The sequence below is a fragment of the Ranitomeya variabilis genome, chromosome 2 (assembly GCF_051348905.1).
Source record: "Ranitomeya variabilis isolate aRanVar5 chromosome 2, aRanVar5.hap1, whole genome shotgun sequence".
Lineage (NCBI taxonomy): Eukaryota > Metazoa > Chordata > Amphibia > Anura > Dendrobatidae > Ranitomeya > Ranitomeya variabilis.
The window spans coordinates 39,809,379-39,825,494 of NC_135233.1; the positions used below are offsets into that span (position 1 = coordinate 39,809,379).

The following is a 16,116-nucleotide window of genomic DNA, read 5'->3' on the forward strand; positions in this document are numbered from 1 at the left end:
AACTTAGAAAAACTTTTCAAACAAAATGAAAAATTTTTTTTTAAAAAAAATAACCTACATACACATATGAGCTGACCCTCTCCATAATGGGAAGTACAGAACTGCCAGAAAAAAGTTTTTGTTTTTTTTGCTCGTTTCCATGCATCCCGGTTATTGCAATAAGTTGACAAGCAGATTGTTGGGATCTGCGGAGTCTAAGGGGCCCCATACTTGTTAATGTCGGCCGAACCCACAGATATTGACACTAGTATAGGGGTCACAGATTCATATGTTGCGTTAAGGACCCCACATAACTGATTGCCGATCCCTTTGTTCTTCAGAGATAAGTTGCCGCCATAGAGGTCCGACAGCGACTCTGAGAACATAGGAGCGTTGGGCAGAGCGAGTGGTTCCTGTGCATGGGAGAGTCGGATGCGATCACTGCCGCCCAAATGGCAAGTGTATGGGGGTGTTAGACAATCGAGTTCCACATAAACATATCTAGTTGACCTGCAGGTTTGAGCTATAGATTGTACCGCCCAAAACTGACCAGCAACTTACCTGTTAAAATAATTCCTACAAACATCCAGGCGCAGAGGAAAATGTTGCCGGCCTGAGGGTCGTAGTCTGTTGTGAGCTTCCCCTGTGCCAAAGTGAACAGGATGCCAAATATCTGCAAGGAGAGATAATGATGAAGCCGTATATGGGTCATCCCGATAGTTCTCTGTGAGTAAAGCATTAAAGTTAGCAAGGAGCTGACAGTGGCAAGAAAAATTTTTTTTAAAAAAAGGTTGTGTGTTTTTTTTTGTTTTTTTTAGGTAGACTGCACATCTCCAGCCCATACTAGGGACATCACATGGCAATGCAACATTCCATGTCATATCGATAATCTGATATCACCACCATAAACGGCTGTACCTATGATCGGGGGACATATTGGCGTCAAGAACCAGGACTTTTAGCCATTTAAAAAACCAGAAATGTAATAATCAATCCGGATTATGGATATTATCTTAGTCTTGTGTGGTATGTCTATGATGGGGAACGTATGCTTGGACGTCATTATTCCACTAGCAGGTTCGGTTCTTATGGCAAGAATATGACAAATTAGAATCATATGATTATACCCATCTTTCCGTGCATACAGTTTGCCATCCTATTCTCACCTGACCATGAGGGGATCAGGGCTGTGGATGAGACCCTCTATAATATATCAGCCAGAAAACCCCATTCTCAGTTTTAGGAAAGACGACGTGAATTGTTGAACTGTCTCCAGTCTAATCAGAAGAGCCTTCTTTATTTATCCCTTGTAACCATGTTGCAGAATGTGCCCAACCACTAAAATCCAAGTCTACAGGATGTTCCGAGCAGAATTAGACCAAGATAAGTGATCATTTGTAATTGTGGGACATCCCCTATTAAAGGAAGAACATACACATACCTGGGCTGAGGCATTGAGCAGGCCCGATGATGTGCCTTCCGATTCCGGGTACGTGATCTCAACGGCAAACTCAAACCCCAGCGGAAGATATCCGGTCATAAAAAACCTGAGGAGGAGAAAATAAAGACGCTGCCTATAGAGTGTGAGCTCTGGAGCACTGTGGAATTAAGTCCTACAGAAACGATGGATGTTCTTCAGCTGCTGAAAAACGAAAACATCCATCGAGGGCTGCGGCTGAGAACAGGACATTCTGCACTAGCAGAATAGCGAGTTCAGCTCTGGAGTAGAAGAGAAGATCAGTAATGTAATGTATGTACACAGTGACGGCACCAGCAGAATAGCGAGTGCAGCTCTGGGTATAATACAGGATGTAACTCCGGATCAGTAATATATGTACACAGTGACTGCACCAGCAGAATAGTGAGTGCAGCTCTGGGGTATAATACAGGACATATTTCTTTTTTCTTATTAGCATCTTACCCTAGAGCTCCTGCTGTCACAAACACAATAATGAGATTCTCGAGATTCAGGGTGAAGGTGAAGATCAACATCCCGATAAATGATAAGATGTAGACGATCAGAGTGGTCTGCCTGCAGGGAGTGTTAATATTAATACAGGTGGGCACACCTGTCCGGAACATATTGTTGCTTTACATCTCAGCACAGGTGGAGTTCACCTACTTGTATGTTTTCGTGTAGTCCAGCCACACACCACAAATGACTGAGCCAATCATTCCAGCAATTACTAGAGTGAGCCCGATCCTGCCAGCATTTACTTCTTCCCCCTGTCAGAAAAAGAATAGATTACCGAGGATCCATACTATGAATTTGGCCTTTTATCTGGAAAATGACCATAAGATATAGATGAGGTTGATCACGCAAGAACTGGAGAATTTAGGGCAGACACCCAACTCTCCAAGAGTCCTGAATGGCATGGTATGTAGATCTGAATCTCCAAGTACAATTACCATTCGGGATCTGTAAAGTCGGCGTTTAATTTATCAGATTCAGGAACTCTGAAAAGGGGATATCCACAAACAGGATAGGTGATAAATGTACGATGTATGGGGGTCCTAACATTCATGGAGAGCCAGTAACCTCTGCACCTATGGAGCAAATGGACCAGGGTTCTTTATATATATTAAAAAAAAAAAAAAATAAAAAAAAAAATCAGTACCAGAGATCAATGGGGGATCACAGTGATTATATTCCCACCCAAAGTGATGGAAGATAATCGTAAAATGCCCCCACCCAGGCTGAGACCATCAGCAATCATCTGTAATTAACTTGAAAACCTGTGTCAGTGCTCAATTTCCCTACAGCGCCACCACAGGGTAAATGAAGCATCTCACATTTTTTAAGTCAAAGGCTTTTTTTTTTTTTTTTTAAATCTTAAAAGACTCATACCTTCTGTACTTTTAGGAAAAGTTTTCAGCAGACTCATTATCATCAGAGGCAGGATTATAATAACAGATAACACCTCTATACACATCTGATAATGTGCACCAATCACAACAAGCAGTGTCACACCCAGGGCTATGGACAGCCAAAAACCCAATTTCTTAGACCCCCCCCCCCCACATTATGCTCTCAATAGACCTTTTATCTGGACAGGACACCGACCTTGTGGTAAATGGTGATCATTTGATTCAGCAACGTGGACACAGAATAGAAGGAGCCGGTCATAATCCCTGCATTGAAAAAAGGGAACATTTTATCTCCTGTGCGTATGAATAGAAAACTTCTATAGCCTAAAGAATTTGGACAAAGCTCCGATCAATGGAGCCATGATGCTACAAATACCAAAAAAGAAAAAAAAAAAAAAAAAAATCAGATGAGCCAATCACTCATTTAATGGGGAACGTTAGTGGTTTATTGCGAAGGAGGGAAACCATGTACAGACCTGCAGTCATGAGGCTGCAACACGTTCTGGAGAGCTTGAAAATACACTTCATCATGGCTGGATTATAAAGCTTCATGACTGTATAATAAGGAATTTTGCAACTTTCTGAACACAAGTACGTTTTTCTACCCGCCAAAGAGGATTGTCCAATGTCAAAACTCATCAACACCACATACTGCGCACACGGATGCGCAAATTGTCAGCATGTCGCACTTTTCTTGTAGCAGATCTGCACTAATGTTAGTTGAGCAGGTATTTTCTGAAGATGTAATTTCAACTAACTTGACATCAAAATGGTAAATAAAATCAATAGGATAAGTAGTTTATTTTCTTTTTGCTAATAGCATGTTTTTGAGGGTAGAGTTTTCTTGGTTTACTTTCCCTACACGCTTCTTTATACGGTTTGCAAACTCACAGCAAAAAATGAAAAAAAATAAAATAAAATGATGAAAAAAAATAAATAAAATGGTGCAAGGAAATGAGCACTGGGACACCATCTTACCATAGCTGATCAGCAGCAGCACAAAGGGGACGTTCTTGAAGAGATTGATTATGGATTTCTTGTAGGAGTAATCCTCGGGAGGACAGCCCCGCACAAGAGCCTGAGACTGACTCGGTGGGAGCTTCGGTTTCTCTTTAAATACTGAAATATAAAATCAGTCATTTGTCACAATATGTACAGAATTTTCACTTGCAGGAGCGACATGCGCCAAATTAAAACTTACTTTTACATTGCGGCTATATTTCTACACAAAGGTGTGCCTAATAATGCTCCGCATGGTTCGGGTTGGTGCAAAAAAAGGGTTGCACGCTATAGGGCTAAAGCATGTCAATGTGTAATACATGAAATATGAATGGCAATATGGTTTTTGAATATTAGGAAACAATGAAAGACTCTGATCTGCTGACGTCAGCAGAATTCAGACATCAAGAAAACCTACAGAAAAGAAGTCCTCCAAAAAATTCATATGAAATGTATATTTTATTGAGCCATGTCTAAAAGATATTTAAAATGGGATGACATCATACAAAGAAGAAAAAAAACAAGCAAACATTGGGCAGAAGGATGAATCAGGTCCAACAATAATAAATATATAAATAACAAAAAAGTCCCTTCTTAGACAAAATCAACAAGTTAATGAAAGCACAGTGCTTGAAATAAATCATGTGCAAAAATGCATGTAAATGAGGACCAAACACATCCTGCAGAACTGGGTGTAATTATTTGAATAGTAAAATGCAATACAAAAATTTACTTAGAAGCTTTATACGAGAGAAAAAAAACATTTCTCTGCACATCATAGCCAAACACAGAAACATATTGAGAAAGTACATGAGAAGTATTAGCTAAAAAGTAAAAACGTAGGGGGTACGTTGTGGCAGTCTGGACTTTGGGTAATTATATGTATTTTTTTTTAGCTAATACCTCATGTACTTTCTTAATATGTTTCTTTGTTTGGCTATGATGTGCAGAGAAATGTTTTTTCTCTCGTATAAAGCTTCTAAGTAAATTTTTCTTCTACTACTAGTACTCATAATTACACCCAGTTCTGCAGGATGTGTTTGGTCCTCATTTACATGAAATTCTGACCCAAAACACAGCAAATTTGAGTTTCCCAAAAAATAAATAAATACAGAAAAATAAATAGAGATTAATCCCAGTGAATTCCGGGCAGATGGCATAAATGCTCTGTGGATCTTCTATAGTGCGGGTAAGTCTTTACTTTGGGTGGTCAAAATTGCTACCAGATTTCCTTTAATTTAAAGGGATTAAAATGTGTGTAATATTCACCTTATGATAATAAATAAAACAAAATGACGACACTTCTATAAATGGCAATTGATGAATTGGAGGCCACAGTTTCTTCCTGGCCAGATGTAATGTGAGCGCTGCAGCTGATCAGTGACCATTGATTGGCTGCAGCGCTTATGTAACTCTCCCGCTGAATGTTGATCCATGCAGACTAGCGGGGGATGCAGTACTAAATACGGAGGAGCGGTGTCAAAAGGAGCAGAGTATCCATTTTTTTTCCCCACCTCCCTAGACCAGTTTTTAAGTTTTAGTGGACGACCCCTATAAACCATCATCACTTTCAAAGACAATCTGGGGGAAAAAAAAAAAATTCGGAGATTAAATTATCTTGGCTCCAGGACTGCAACACCCAGATATGAAACTCTACATCGCCTGCCATGATGAAAGCCTTCTTCTAAGGCATGGATGAAATATGACCGATGTCCTCCACTAATAACTTATCAATAGCCATTAAGATCTGAGAAGCTGTAAAAAGAGCTATAATCCCAGATAATGACAGATTAATCCATATACACTGGATTATTCAACCCTTTGTCTTCCTCCGCCATGTATTCACCGTCCAAGAGAACGTCAGACATTTTTATCTCTACAAGTCCAATGTTCCCAAGGGAATAATGAAGATGGTGGTAGGTAAATTATATAATGACTACGACCAGTACAGGGGCTTCACCTAAACTCACTAGGCCCCAAACACTACAAATCTGACCTGGTTTCCGATAGCAACCAATCACAGCGCAGCTTTCATTGTACCAGAGCATTTCAAGAAATGAAAGCCATGCTGTGATTGGTCACTAACAGCAACAAGGCCAGATTTCCTTCAAGAAAGGAAAAGAAGAAAAAAAAAAAAAAAAAAGGCCTCGTTTGTCTAAATTTTCTTTTGTTGCCCATAGCAACCAATAACAAGACAGCTTTGATTTCTTGAACTGCGCTGGTATAATGAAAGCGGTGACTGGTTGCTATAGGAAACAAAGCCAGATTTTCTGTCAGTACTGATGATCGGGGCCTAAAGTGTCATAGTACCCGTAGCAACCAATCACAGAGCACATTTCATTTTACCAGAGCAGATCAAGAAATGAAAGCTGCACTGTCATTGGTTAAAAATCACAAAGCATTACAGGGTAAATCCACCCAAATTACACAAAATACTTTGATGACCACCATTAATCTCATTTTACCACTGTCGCTGAGCTATGGGCAGGCGTTTGTCTCAGTCCATGAATTGCTTTAGCCTTTCCTGTGTGTAGATTATACAGAGTGGACTGCCCACTGGTGACATCGGGGGGTCATCGTATTCCCGCAATGCCACAGGAAGCAGCTAAAAGCTCTCTATAGTGCGAGACCCCACCAGACAGCACCCTATGGCTCCAACATGGGGAACATATTTGGTATATTGGCAACAGCTGCTGGCTTCAGACTTCCTACAGAAATGTCCACCCCTTCGTGAGCGCACGCTACTTAATTCAGACCCTGGAAACCTGTATTATGGGATGTATCATAGGATGGAACGTCTAAAACCTGGGGTAAAACCATGAACACATTTTTATTCTAAAACACAATTAGCAAACTGACAACTGCATGGGATAGTCAGCACTATAATGTAATCCAATATGGTGAAATAACTTTACCCTCAGTGACTCACGGTTTCGCTTTCTCGACTTTAGTCAGGGGGGCACCCTTTGAAGCAGCTGAAAGGGCGAAACCCTGCACAATGTTTCGACTACTCCGATTTATAAAGAATCACGTCATCCATTTGAAGAGGAACATCTTAGCTGTTGGTGTTGAGAACAACTGCCAAGTGTAGAGTCATAATCTATCATCTATCCTCAAGGATGCTACCAGATTAGAAAAAACGCTTTAATACAAAAGCTGGTGGTCTGAGAGGTCTTTTTTTCTTTTTAAAGCAATTCTAACTGCTAGTGTTGAGGGGTCCCAATTTTATTCTTGTTTTATATTGTATATTGGGGACTTCGTTGTGAACTTTCTGCTCCTTCACAGGCCTGGATACACTATAATTTCAGACTTTTATTGGGACTTTGTTCCTTTTTCTGCAATGTTCTTTTGCAGCGCTTTTTTATTGTGCTCTAATTTTATTATCCAAGTGTGTCCCGGTCCAGCAGCATTGCCGATCTCCTCGTATAGGAGAGCATTTACCATCGGGTACATAAAACTGATAACATCATGTACCCAGCTGGCTGAATAGTGGCTTTTGGCCATGAACCAGCTCTCCATGTGACGTGACCTCTGATACCGCGCGGCCATCACGCTGCAATACATAACAGCTACAGGGGGCCCGGCCTGTAGAGCCGTGTGTACATTGGGTTCGTTACAAGCAGAATTCCAGGACAAGTTCATGTAACTGAGAAAATTGCTTCACGGCGGCTGCGTGACACTTCAGTAATGTTACCCTGCAGGTCTCATCTTGGATCACTGCCAAGACGCTCCCAGACCTCCATTGATCAAGCCTTCTGACGTGTCACACAGGTTCCTAATGTGGGAGGACAATGACGACATTGTGTCCCCTCTATCGCAAACTAAAAGTTTCCCTCTACCAACTGTCCTAATCCCGATATTCCCTTGTTCGTGTCGGCTGGTCAGCATGCACGCTGTCTTGGGATTACATCACACTCAGCCATTTCCTTCTTTTCCAATATCCAATCACTCACTCATGTCTCTGCAAATCCACATCTCCAGAATCTGTTCTTTTAGCATCGAACCAGCAAAAATGCTTACTAACGCTCCGATTCATTCTCGCCCAATTACATCACCTTACTAATTGGTCTTCTGTCCACTAAACTCTCTCCTGTTTAATCTACACTGAATTAAGCAGCCACAATCACATTTCTGTCCAGCGTTCACACAGTTGCCTCCACCCTGTGCCAGTCATTACACTGGTTGCCCATCCGCTATAGAACACAATATAAAACTTGTGAACTTCGCAGCCAAAGCTCTCCACATTACTGCGCTGTCCTATATATCCATCTACCACCCTATCCGACCTCTCCAGAGAGCTGCCGGGCCCCACATCTACATGTCTTTCTACAATCACAGCTGTGCTTTCCGCTCTGCCAGTGATCTAACACTAACATCCTTCGTAATCCTCCATCTCTACTTGCCAAGACGTCTCTTGTGCTGCATCAACTCTGAGAATGTGCTACCTGGCTATTCATATTAAATACCAATCAGACACAGTTTAGAAAGGGACCTGGAAAAATATAACCAATAAACTACATCTAGGCAGGCCCATCACATTTCTTGTCCATTTGTCATCATTTTCCTCAGAATCTTATCCTTTCTATCACACACTACCCCATACAGGGCCTGATGAATGAGATTTATTCACACAAATCCAGGGGAGAGGGGAAAAAAAAAACAAAAAAAAACTTTAAAACCTACGTTCTAATATTTCTGCATTGGCTACCCTGTTGATCTTTAGTTGGTCTTGGTTAATAATTATTTCCTTGGTGAAAAAGAAGTGTTCTCAACAATGACTTCTAGCGAGTCAGTGTTTATACACAGCAGGCAAATCATGAATAAGTAGTAGTGTAAAGAATGGTGGATAGACTGATGAAACAGGAGGCAGATTACAGTCTCCAAATGTTTTAAAAGTCAATGCGGCCATTCAGTAGTCAAGGATAATAGCCGTGCTCTGAGGGTCTGGGAGCTAAAATCTCCAAGGATTGGATATAATAAAAAAAGAAAAAACACACACACACACACACACACAATAACTCTCACATAGAAGTGAATAGACAAATGGCTGCTGGAGAGCCAGTGAAGATGGCTACTATGAGGTTGGCATTATGGACAATCACATCAATAGGAAACGACAAACAGCAGTTCTGCGTAGAGCTCCATAACATGAGTATAAGCTATAGATCAGGAACAAGATCTTATGACCCTTTCCCCATTTTGGCTCTGCCACTGACTCCGAATCCAACTTTTATAAGAGTCGGCGTGTTCTCTTAATCATAAAGCCTTCCCTGGCTGGAATCGGCTGATTTGGTGAAAGGAGCGCAGCCGTCACCTACATTACAGCAGTTTATGTGCTTGTAAACCATTATATAGTTTCCCACCATTACATTGACCCTCTCGTTAAATAAGTCGTGTCGGGTCACATGCATCAAAGTAATGAACGCAATATAATAGGTCATAATGTAATAAATTAATGTATAAACCAGGAGCTGCGGCACAGAGAATAGTGGGGGATAAAAACGGTGCCTGCTGGCATCAAGGAAAGCATTCTTAAAGCCAGGGGAAAACAAAACAAAAATATAAAATACATATCATATCCTTTTAGCGAATGAATTAAGGATGTGTTTAATGCGCTGCACATAGTCGTTACTGCTTACTAGAGGAAAAGAGGAGTCCGATGCTGGAGCCACATAAGCCCACAAAAGCCTCGCTGGGATCTCGTCCAGTTTTCACATCACATCTTAATGTGGACACCGGTGATATGAAGGTAAGACGTCCCATCACCCACCCTACACAGAAGCCGCTTACGTGGAGACAGAATGGATGGGGCTGATCTGGCCAATTTAGGGGGGACCATCTGATCATCTAACAGATACATGGGGCAGGTGTGCGGGGGAGGGTCACTGACTCCAATAGGAAACAAAAGCAGTCCAAGGACTATAAAAAGGGCAGACAGCAGGGACGAACATAATCTAGAAGTTCCGTAGCAAAGGTCCAAATCATGCACCCAGGCTACAACAGCCAATCGGATTGCTGCGGGAACCCAATGAGGGTCACATAGGGGGACACTTTGGTGCTGTGGTTGTTGTTCACTGCAGCATCTAAGGGGTTAAACTGCAATGATCAGAGGCAGCTCCAATTAGCAGATGGGCGTCTGCTGTGTAAAACAGCCGCCAGGTATGGAGCGGCCTCAGCACATGAGCCCGCTAGATACAACTTCTGCCATACATATATGGCAGTTGTCAGTGGACACTGGCAAAGATCGTTCACCGTCCAGCCACTGAGCGGCTTATAGGACTTGGCCAAGATGCTGAAGACGTCAAGAGCTTGGAGAAGACTCAGGAGCAGTCAGGTCTGAAGTTTATACTATGGAGGACGCGCTCATACTCACCGGCGATCGTCAGGATGAACAGGAGCGTGGACACCGCAGCAGTGCCGTAGAACATGATGCTGATGTTATGTGCCGTCACGTGATAGTCTTCTGACCTCGGAACCAGCACGGGAGGGAGAAGGAACCCGATGGCCACGCCGAACTGTGGAGCAAAGAGAAGAGCCTGTAACTGCAGCGCCATCATCCATCCATACAATGACATCAATGTGCAGTATAATGAAGCAATATCCCCGGAGATTTCACCATCGTATTGGCACCCGCTGATACTGCACTAAGTGCCTCTAAGAGGACGCTCAGCTCCGGCCATCCACAGAACATTCGACAATGAGATTGTGGACGTCACGCGCCCCTCTCCTGAGCCACAAGTATTTATACAGGGAGGAGACGGGCTCTGACGTTCTCACAGCATTAGGTGCATTTCCACTAAGATGATGCAGCCAGATGACACTTTATAGTTCATAAAGAAAGTAGCAAGAGATCCACATATATCGGCCCCTGGTCACCATCTGGGTGGTTTATTTTACATTTTTTCATCAAAATGGCACATGGTCAATTTGGTGCAATTACTAAGATTTTCTTTTCCCCCTTTTTGCTTTTTTTGCATTTTCAGAGTAAAAAGTAGAAATTTCAAGTGTTAGGCTAGGTTCACATTGCGTTAGGGCAATCCGTTAAGCGCATAGCGGATTGCGCTAACGCAGTGTTTCTTTAGGGTTCGCGTTTGTCGGGGGATCTGCCCTAGCGAGGACCGAACCTCGGACGCAGGTCCGTCACAAAAGAACGGCACATCGCTGGCACGTGCCGAAAATGGCATGCGCTAGCGATGCGCTACAGAGACAAATCACATTGCTGTCAATGGGTGCGCTAACAGAACCGTTGCACGGCGTTAATTGCGACAATTTCGCCGTGCAACGCAGTCCGTTAGCGTTAACTCATTAACGCAATGTGAACCTAGCCTTAGCCTTCAACTAAGGGAAAAAAATAAAAAATTAAGACAGATTTTTGTTTCTACAATTGTGCAAAAACTGTGGCGACACATCTCAGTAATGAATTAGTCGCCAAAACCTGGATAACGAAAACCATGATGAGCAAACCATAGCGTAAAAGTGTTGCATGAGTCTTGAGTAAATTTGGCAACATTTTTTTTTTTTAAACAAAACAAACTCGCACTCAAAAAAAAAAGAGAAAGAATGATAAAATAGGTGCCCCAGAATGTGAGGTGGGGGGTGTCACTGTATCTAGAGCGGGGGGCTCTGGGTAGGGAGTTTTTCTCTACGGTCTTCTTTCCGACGCTGAGCTTTCTGCGATTTCTTGATGTTGCAGATTTCCTGCACCCAATAAGTAAAATCTGTTACTTGAAGTTTCTGAGAACATATGCAGCGTAAAAAAAGTCACCAAAACTTATTGTGGGAACGTAGCCTTATAGAAATTAAAATGCAGACAAAAAAAAACAAACAAAAAACCACAACCAATTTTAAATAGTTTTTGTCTCTTGAATACTTTCCTGTCTCAATGTATTCCTAGGGACAGTTACACTACATAAGTGTATGCCAGACGTGAAGGGGTTACCCAACTAAAAGCTCGGAGGGGGGGGGGGCGCGCTAATTTCTTCTTTACTTAAAATGCATGAATTTGGAGCTAAAAAACATTTTGCAATAAGGTTCTATTAAAAACTTTCCATAGTTTACCTTCTATAGCATGTCTATTGCTGGATGCAAGATGAGTTAACTGAGAATCAGTCAGTGAGCTCATTCAGATTCAACTACTGGGGTTTCCGCTCACTTTTTCAGAGTTCCTCTCAGTGGATTTGTAACAACTGCCCTCATCAAAGTTGGATGTGCAAGAATCTAAACTTATAAAAGGCAATTTTTTTATGCATTTATTTTTTAACAAAACCCAAATAACAGAACTGACATTTAAAGTCCCAAATACATGCATGAGTATTAAAGAAAAAAAAAAAGTTATTGTTGTCCCCAAAAGGTGGGCAACCCCTTTAAGGAGATTTTATCACAAGCAATATAAATGTAGGATTTATGGGGTTCCAATAGCTGGGATCGGAGGATGGGGGTCCTTCTAGTCCTGAGGGAATGGCAGGTACAGAACTTATATCAGACAGGGCAAAAGTCAGGTTCAGCGTCTTCACACTTGCACTTTTGTAGTATTTTTACTTTTGTTACATTTGTTATTGTAACATATACCGTAAATACAATGAATCAATTCTGGAAATGTTTCCAGGTCTTATATTGAAGCATATGGCAAAACCACAGGGTAACTTCACTCAACGCACGCACTGTCACCCCAACATCTAAATGTACCCCAGTCACAGACGCCAGGATCTAGGGTCCTGGAAGCGGAGATAGCGAGCGCTGTCTGAAGAGGCTCTTACAGGAAGGAAGTCTCCAGTGTATATAATGGGACACATAATTAGCGCACTGTGTGCCACGAGGGGCGACATCCAGCCAAACTCCAGAAATTGGATGTCAAAAACTTTTAAAGAACAACTTTCCTAAAAATACTAAAATTTTTCAATAATTTTTACAGCCACTTTTTTTTTGTGAACTGTGGGCTCTCGGGCTAACGAAATTTTTTTTCATGGACGTATGTGGAAGATGTGAAAAATATGCATCAAAAACATTACTACATGTTAAACACAAACATCATGAGTATGACTAAACAACAACAAAAAAACTAAGAAAACACAGAAGCTATTGGTGGACTCCAATGATCCACAGCGAGAATACCTGACCGTACTATAATGGTCCCCGGCTCAGAGGGACCCCGCAGCCGAGAAAATAAATGGAGGACCCATTTCTATATCCATGTGGAAGGACGGGGGGGGGGTCACACTGTGAAACAGGTAGTTGACCACTAAAGCATTGGTATAGATCTACGCCTCTCTGACTGTGGTTACACTACAACTCCCAGCATGCTAAGCAGTATAATTTCACAACAGCTGGAGTCCTAGGTCTTGTGAAGATGAGATGTTTGGGGAGCAGAAGCTGGGACCCTATTTATTCTGTTAGCAGTCCTGCTGGGGGTCTGCAGTTGTATTTCACCCTGGAGCCGACCCGGGGGCCACAAGTGACGGCGTGACCCTGGGGGGGCGGGGGAGAAGGGGCCACAAGTGACGGAGTGACTCGGAAGGGGGGGGGGCCCCCGCCGCATCAGTGCCCGGTTGCCCCCTCAGTATCGGTACCCGGTTGCCCCCCCAGTATCGGTACCCGGTTGCCCCCCCAGTATCAGTACCCGGCTGCCCTCTGCCCCCTCAGTATCAGTACCCGGCTGCCCTCTGCCCCCCCAGTATCAGTACCCGGTTGCCCCCCCCCTCAGTATCAGTACCCGGTTGCCCCCCCCTCAGTATCAGTATCCGGCTGCCCCCCCCCCCCCCCCCAGGATCAGTACCCGGTTGCCCCCCCCTCAGGATCAGTACCCGGCTGCCCCCTCAGGATCAGTACCCGGCTGCCCCCTCAGTATCAGTACCCGGTTGCCCTCTGCCCCCCCAGTATCAGTACCCGGTTGCCCCCCCCCAGTATCAGTACCCGGTTGCCCCCCCCTCAGGATCAGTACCCGGTTGCCCCCCCCTCAGGATCAGTACCTGGTTGCCCCCCCCCCTCAGGATCAGTACCCGGCTGCCCCCTCAGTATCAGTACCCGGTTGCCCCCCCCTCAGGATCAGTACCCGGCTGCCCCCCCCTCAGGATCAGTACCTGGTTGCCCAGCACGGCGGTGGCACACGCAGTGGACACTTCCTTGGGACCGAACCACACGGACGCCACCTGGGAGGGCAGCCCGAGGATGAAGACCTGCGCCACCGAGCACACCAGCTGGCCCAGCATGGTGACCGGGAAGAGGTCGGGCCGGGCGCTCGTGCACTTCACCCACGCCCCGAGGCAGTTGAGTCCGGAGCCCAGCAGCGCGGTGAGCCGCAGCCCCCGGGTGTCCAGCAGCCAGGTGGCCGGGAAGATGAGCGGGATGTAGGCCAGCATGTAGACCACGGACAGCCAGTCGATGTCCTGGTTGGAGACGCCGTAGAAGCCGGTGAAGATGGAGGCGAGGATGCTGTACTGGATCCACTGGAAGGCGTTCACCAGCGAGTAGAGCGAGAACACGGCCAGCACCAGGAAGCGCCGCCCGTACAGCCGGGTGTCCAGCACCGCCGCCGCCGCGGGGAGCATGGCTTGTGTCTCCTCCCGCCCCGCCGGCTCCGTGCCGGGGCTCACACACACCGTCACCACGGCATCCCCGTCACTGCTCGGGCTGGCCAGGCCGTCCCCGCCGACCTCCTTCCCCAGGGGCAGCCCATTGTGGTGGTTCAGCTCTGTGGACACCATAATGCCGCCGGCTGTACAGAGAAGCAGCGGGAAGTGTGCGCCTCCCGGGGCCCGGCCGGCGTGCACTGAGAGCGGAACACTGACAGCTAGCGCTAGTCATCCCCACACGAATGAGCCGGCACCGAGCCGCCAATCAGGAAACAACGTGTCAACACTTCAGCCAATCACATACTGACTTCGAGATGTTATGGCCACGCCCAGTTACCTGACTAGTATGACAGCTGATAAAGGACGGATAAAAGGGCGGGGGAGAAAGGGACACGTGACATTTGGGTGGACAATTCTTGGAAGCAACCACCAATCAAGTGACTGCTTTAATTTTTCAACCATTCTAACGGAAAAGATAGCTGAAATGTGATTGGTTGATATATATATATATATATATATGTGTGTATATATATATATATATATATATATATATATATATATATATATATATATATATATATATATATAAAGTCGTTAATAGTGTTGAGCATTCCGATACTGCAAATATCGGGTATCGGCCGATATTCGCTGTATCGGAATTCCGATACCGAGTTCCGATACTTTTGCGATATCGGATACCGGAATCGGAAGTTCCCATAGTGCAATGATGCACTATAATGAAGTGTGGGCGGTGCGTAGGCGGAGACTGTGTGGGCGGGGTCTGTGCATGACCGTGGAGATCTGTGCGGGCCTGCTGAGGGTCTGTGCATACATACATACATACATACATACTACATACATACTACATACAGTCATATGAAAAAGTTTGGGCACCCCTATTGATCTTAAGCTTAATGTTTTATAAAAATTGTTTTTTTTTGCAACAGCTATTTCAGTTTCATATATCTAATAACTGTTGGACACAGTAATGTTTCTGCCTTGAAATGAGGTTTATTGTACTAACAGAAAATGTGCAATCTGCATTCAAACAAAATTTGATAGGTGCATAAGTATGGGCACCCTTATCATTTTCTTGTTTTAAATACTCCTACCTACTTTTTACTGACTCACTAAAGCACTTTTTTAGGTTTTGTAACCTCATTGAGCTTTGAACTTCATAGCTAGGTGTATGCAATCATGAGAAAAGCTACTTAAAATGGCCACTTACAAGTTGTTCTCCTGTTTGAATCTCCTCTGACGAGTGGCATCATGGGCTCCTCAAAACAACTGTCAAATGATCTGAAAACAAAGATTATTCAACATAGTTGTTCAGGGGAAGGATACAGAAAGCTGTCTCAGAGATTTAACCTGTCAATTTCCACTGTGAGGAACATAGTAACGAAATGGAAGAACACAGGTACAGTTCTTGTTAAGGCCAGAAGTGGCAGGCCAAGAAAAACATCAGAAAGGCAGAGAAGAAGAATGGTGAGATTAGTCAAGGACAATCCTCAGGCCACCTCCAGAGATCTGCAGCATCAACTTGCTGCAGATGGTGTCACTGTGCATTGGTCAACTATACAACGGACTTTGCACAAGGAGAAGCTGTATGGGAGAGTGATGCGAAAGAAGCCGTTTCTGCAAGCACGCCACAAACAGAGTCGGCTGAGGTATGGTATGCAAAAGCACATTTGGAGAAGCCAAT

General features: G+C 44.1%; 1 protein-coding gene across 1 annotated transcript in view; it reads right to left on the minus strand.

The window, feature by feature from the left end:
• Positions 1 to 14,806, minus strand: part of FLVCR1 (FLVCR choline and heme transporter 1) — a 33,061-nt gene extending 18,255 nt beyond the window's left edge. The window contains exons 1-8 of the mRNA XM_077282293.1: positions 13,923 to 14,806; positions 10,220 to 10,361; positions 3,826 to 3,966; positions 3,044 to 3,111; positions 2,102 to 2,205; positions 1,901 to 2,011; positions 1,421 to 1,526; positions 541 to 652 (exon numbers count right to left, since the gene is read on the minus strand). Coding sequence (XP_077138408.1) covers positions 541 to 652; positions 1,421 to 1,526; positions 1,901 to 2,011; positions 2,102 to 2,205; positions 3,044 to 3,111; positions 3,826 to 3,966; positions 10,220 to 10,361; positions 13,923 to 14,546 — 1,408 coding nt within the window. The 5' untranslated portion in view covers positions 14,547 to 14,806. The remainder of the gene's footprint in view (positions 1 to 540; positions 653 to 1,420; positions 1,527 to 1,900; positions 2,012 to 2,101; positions 2,206 to 3,043; positions 3,112 to 3,825; positions 3,967 to 10,219; positions 10,362 to 13,922) is intronic.
• Positions 14,807 to 16,116: the final 1,310 nt, after the last annotated feature.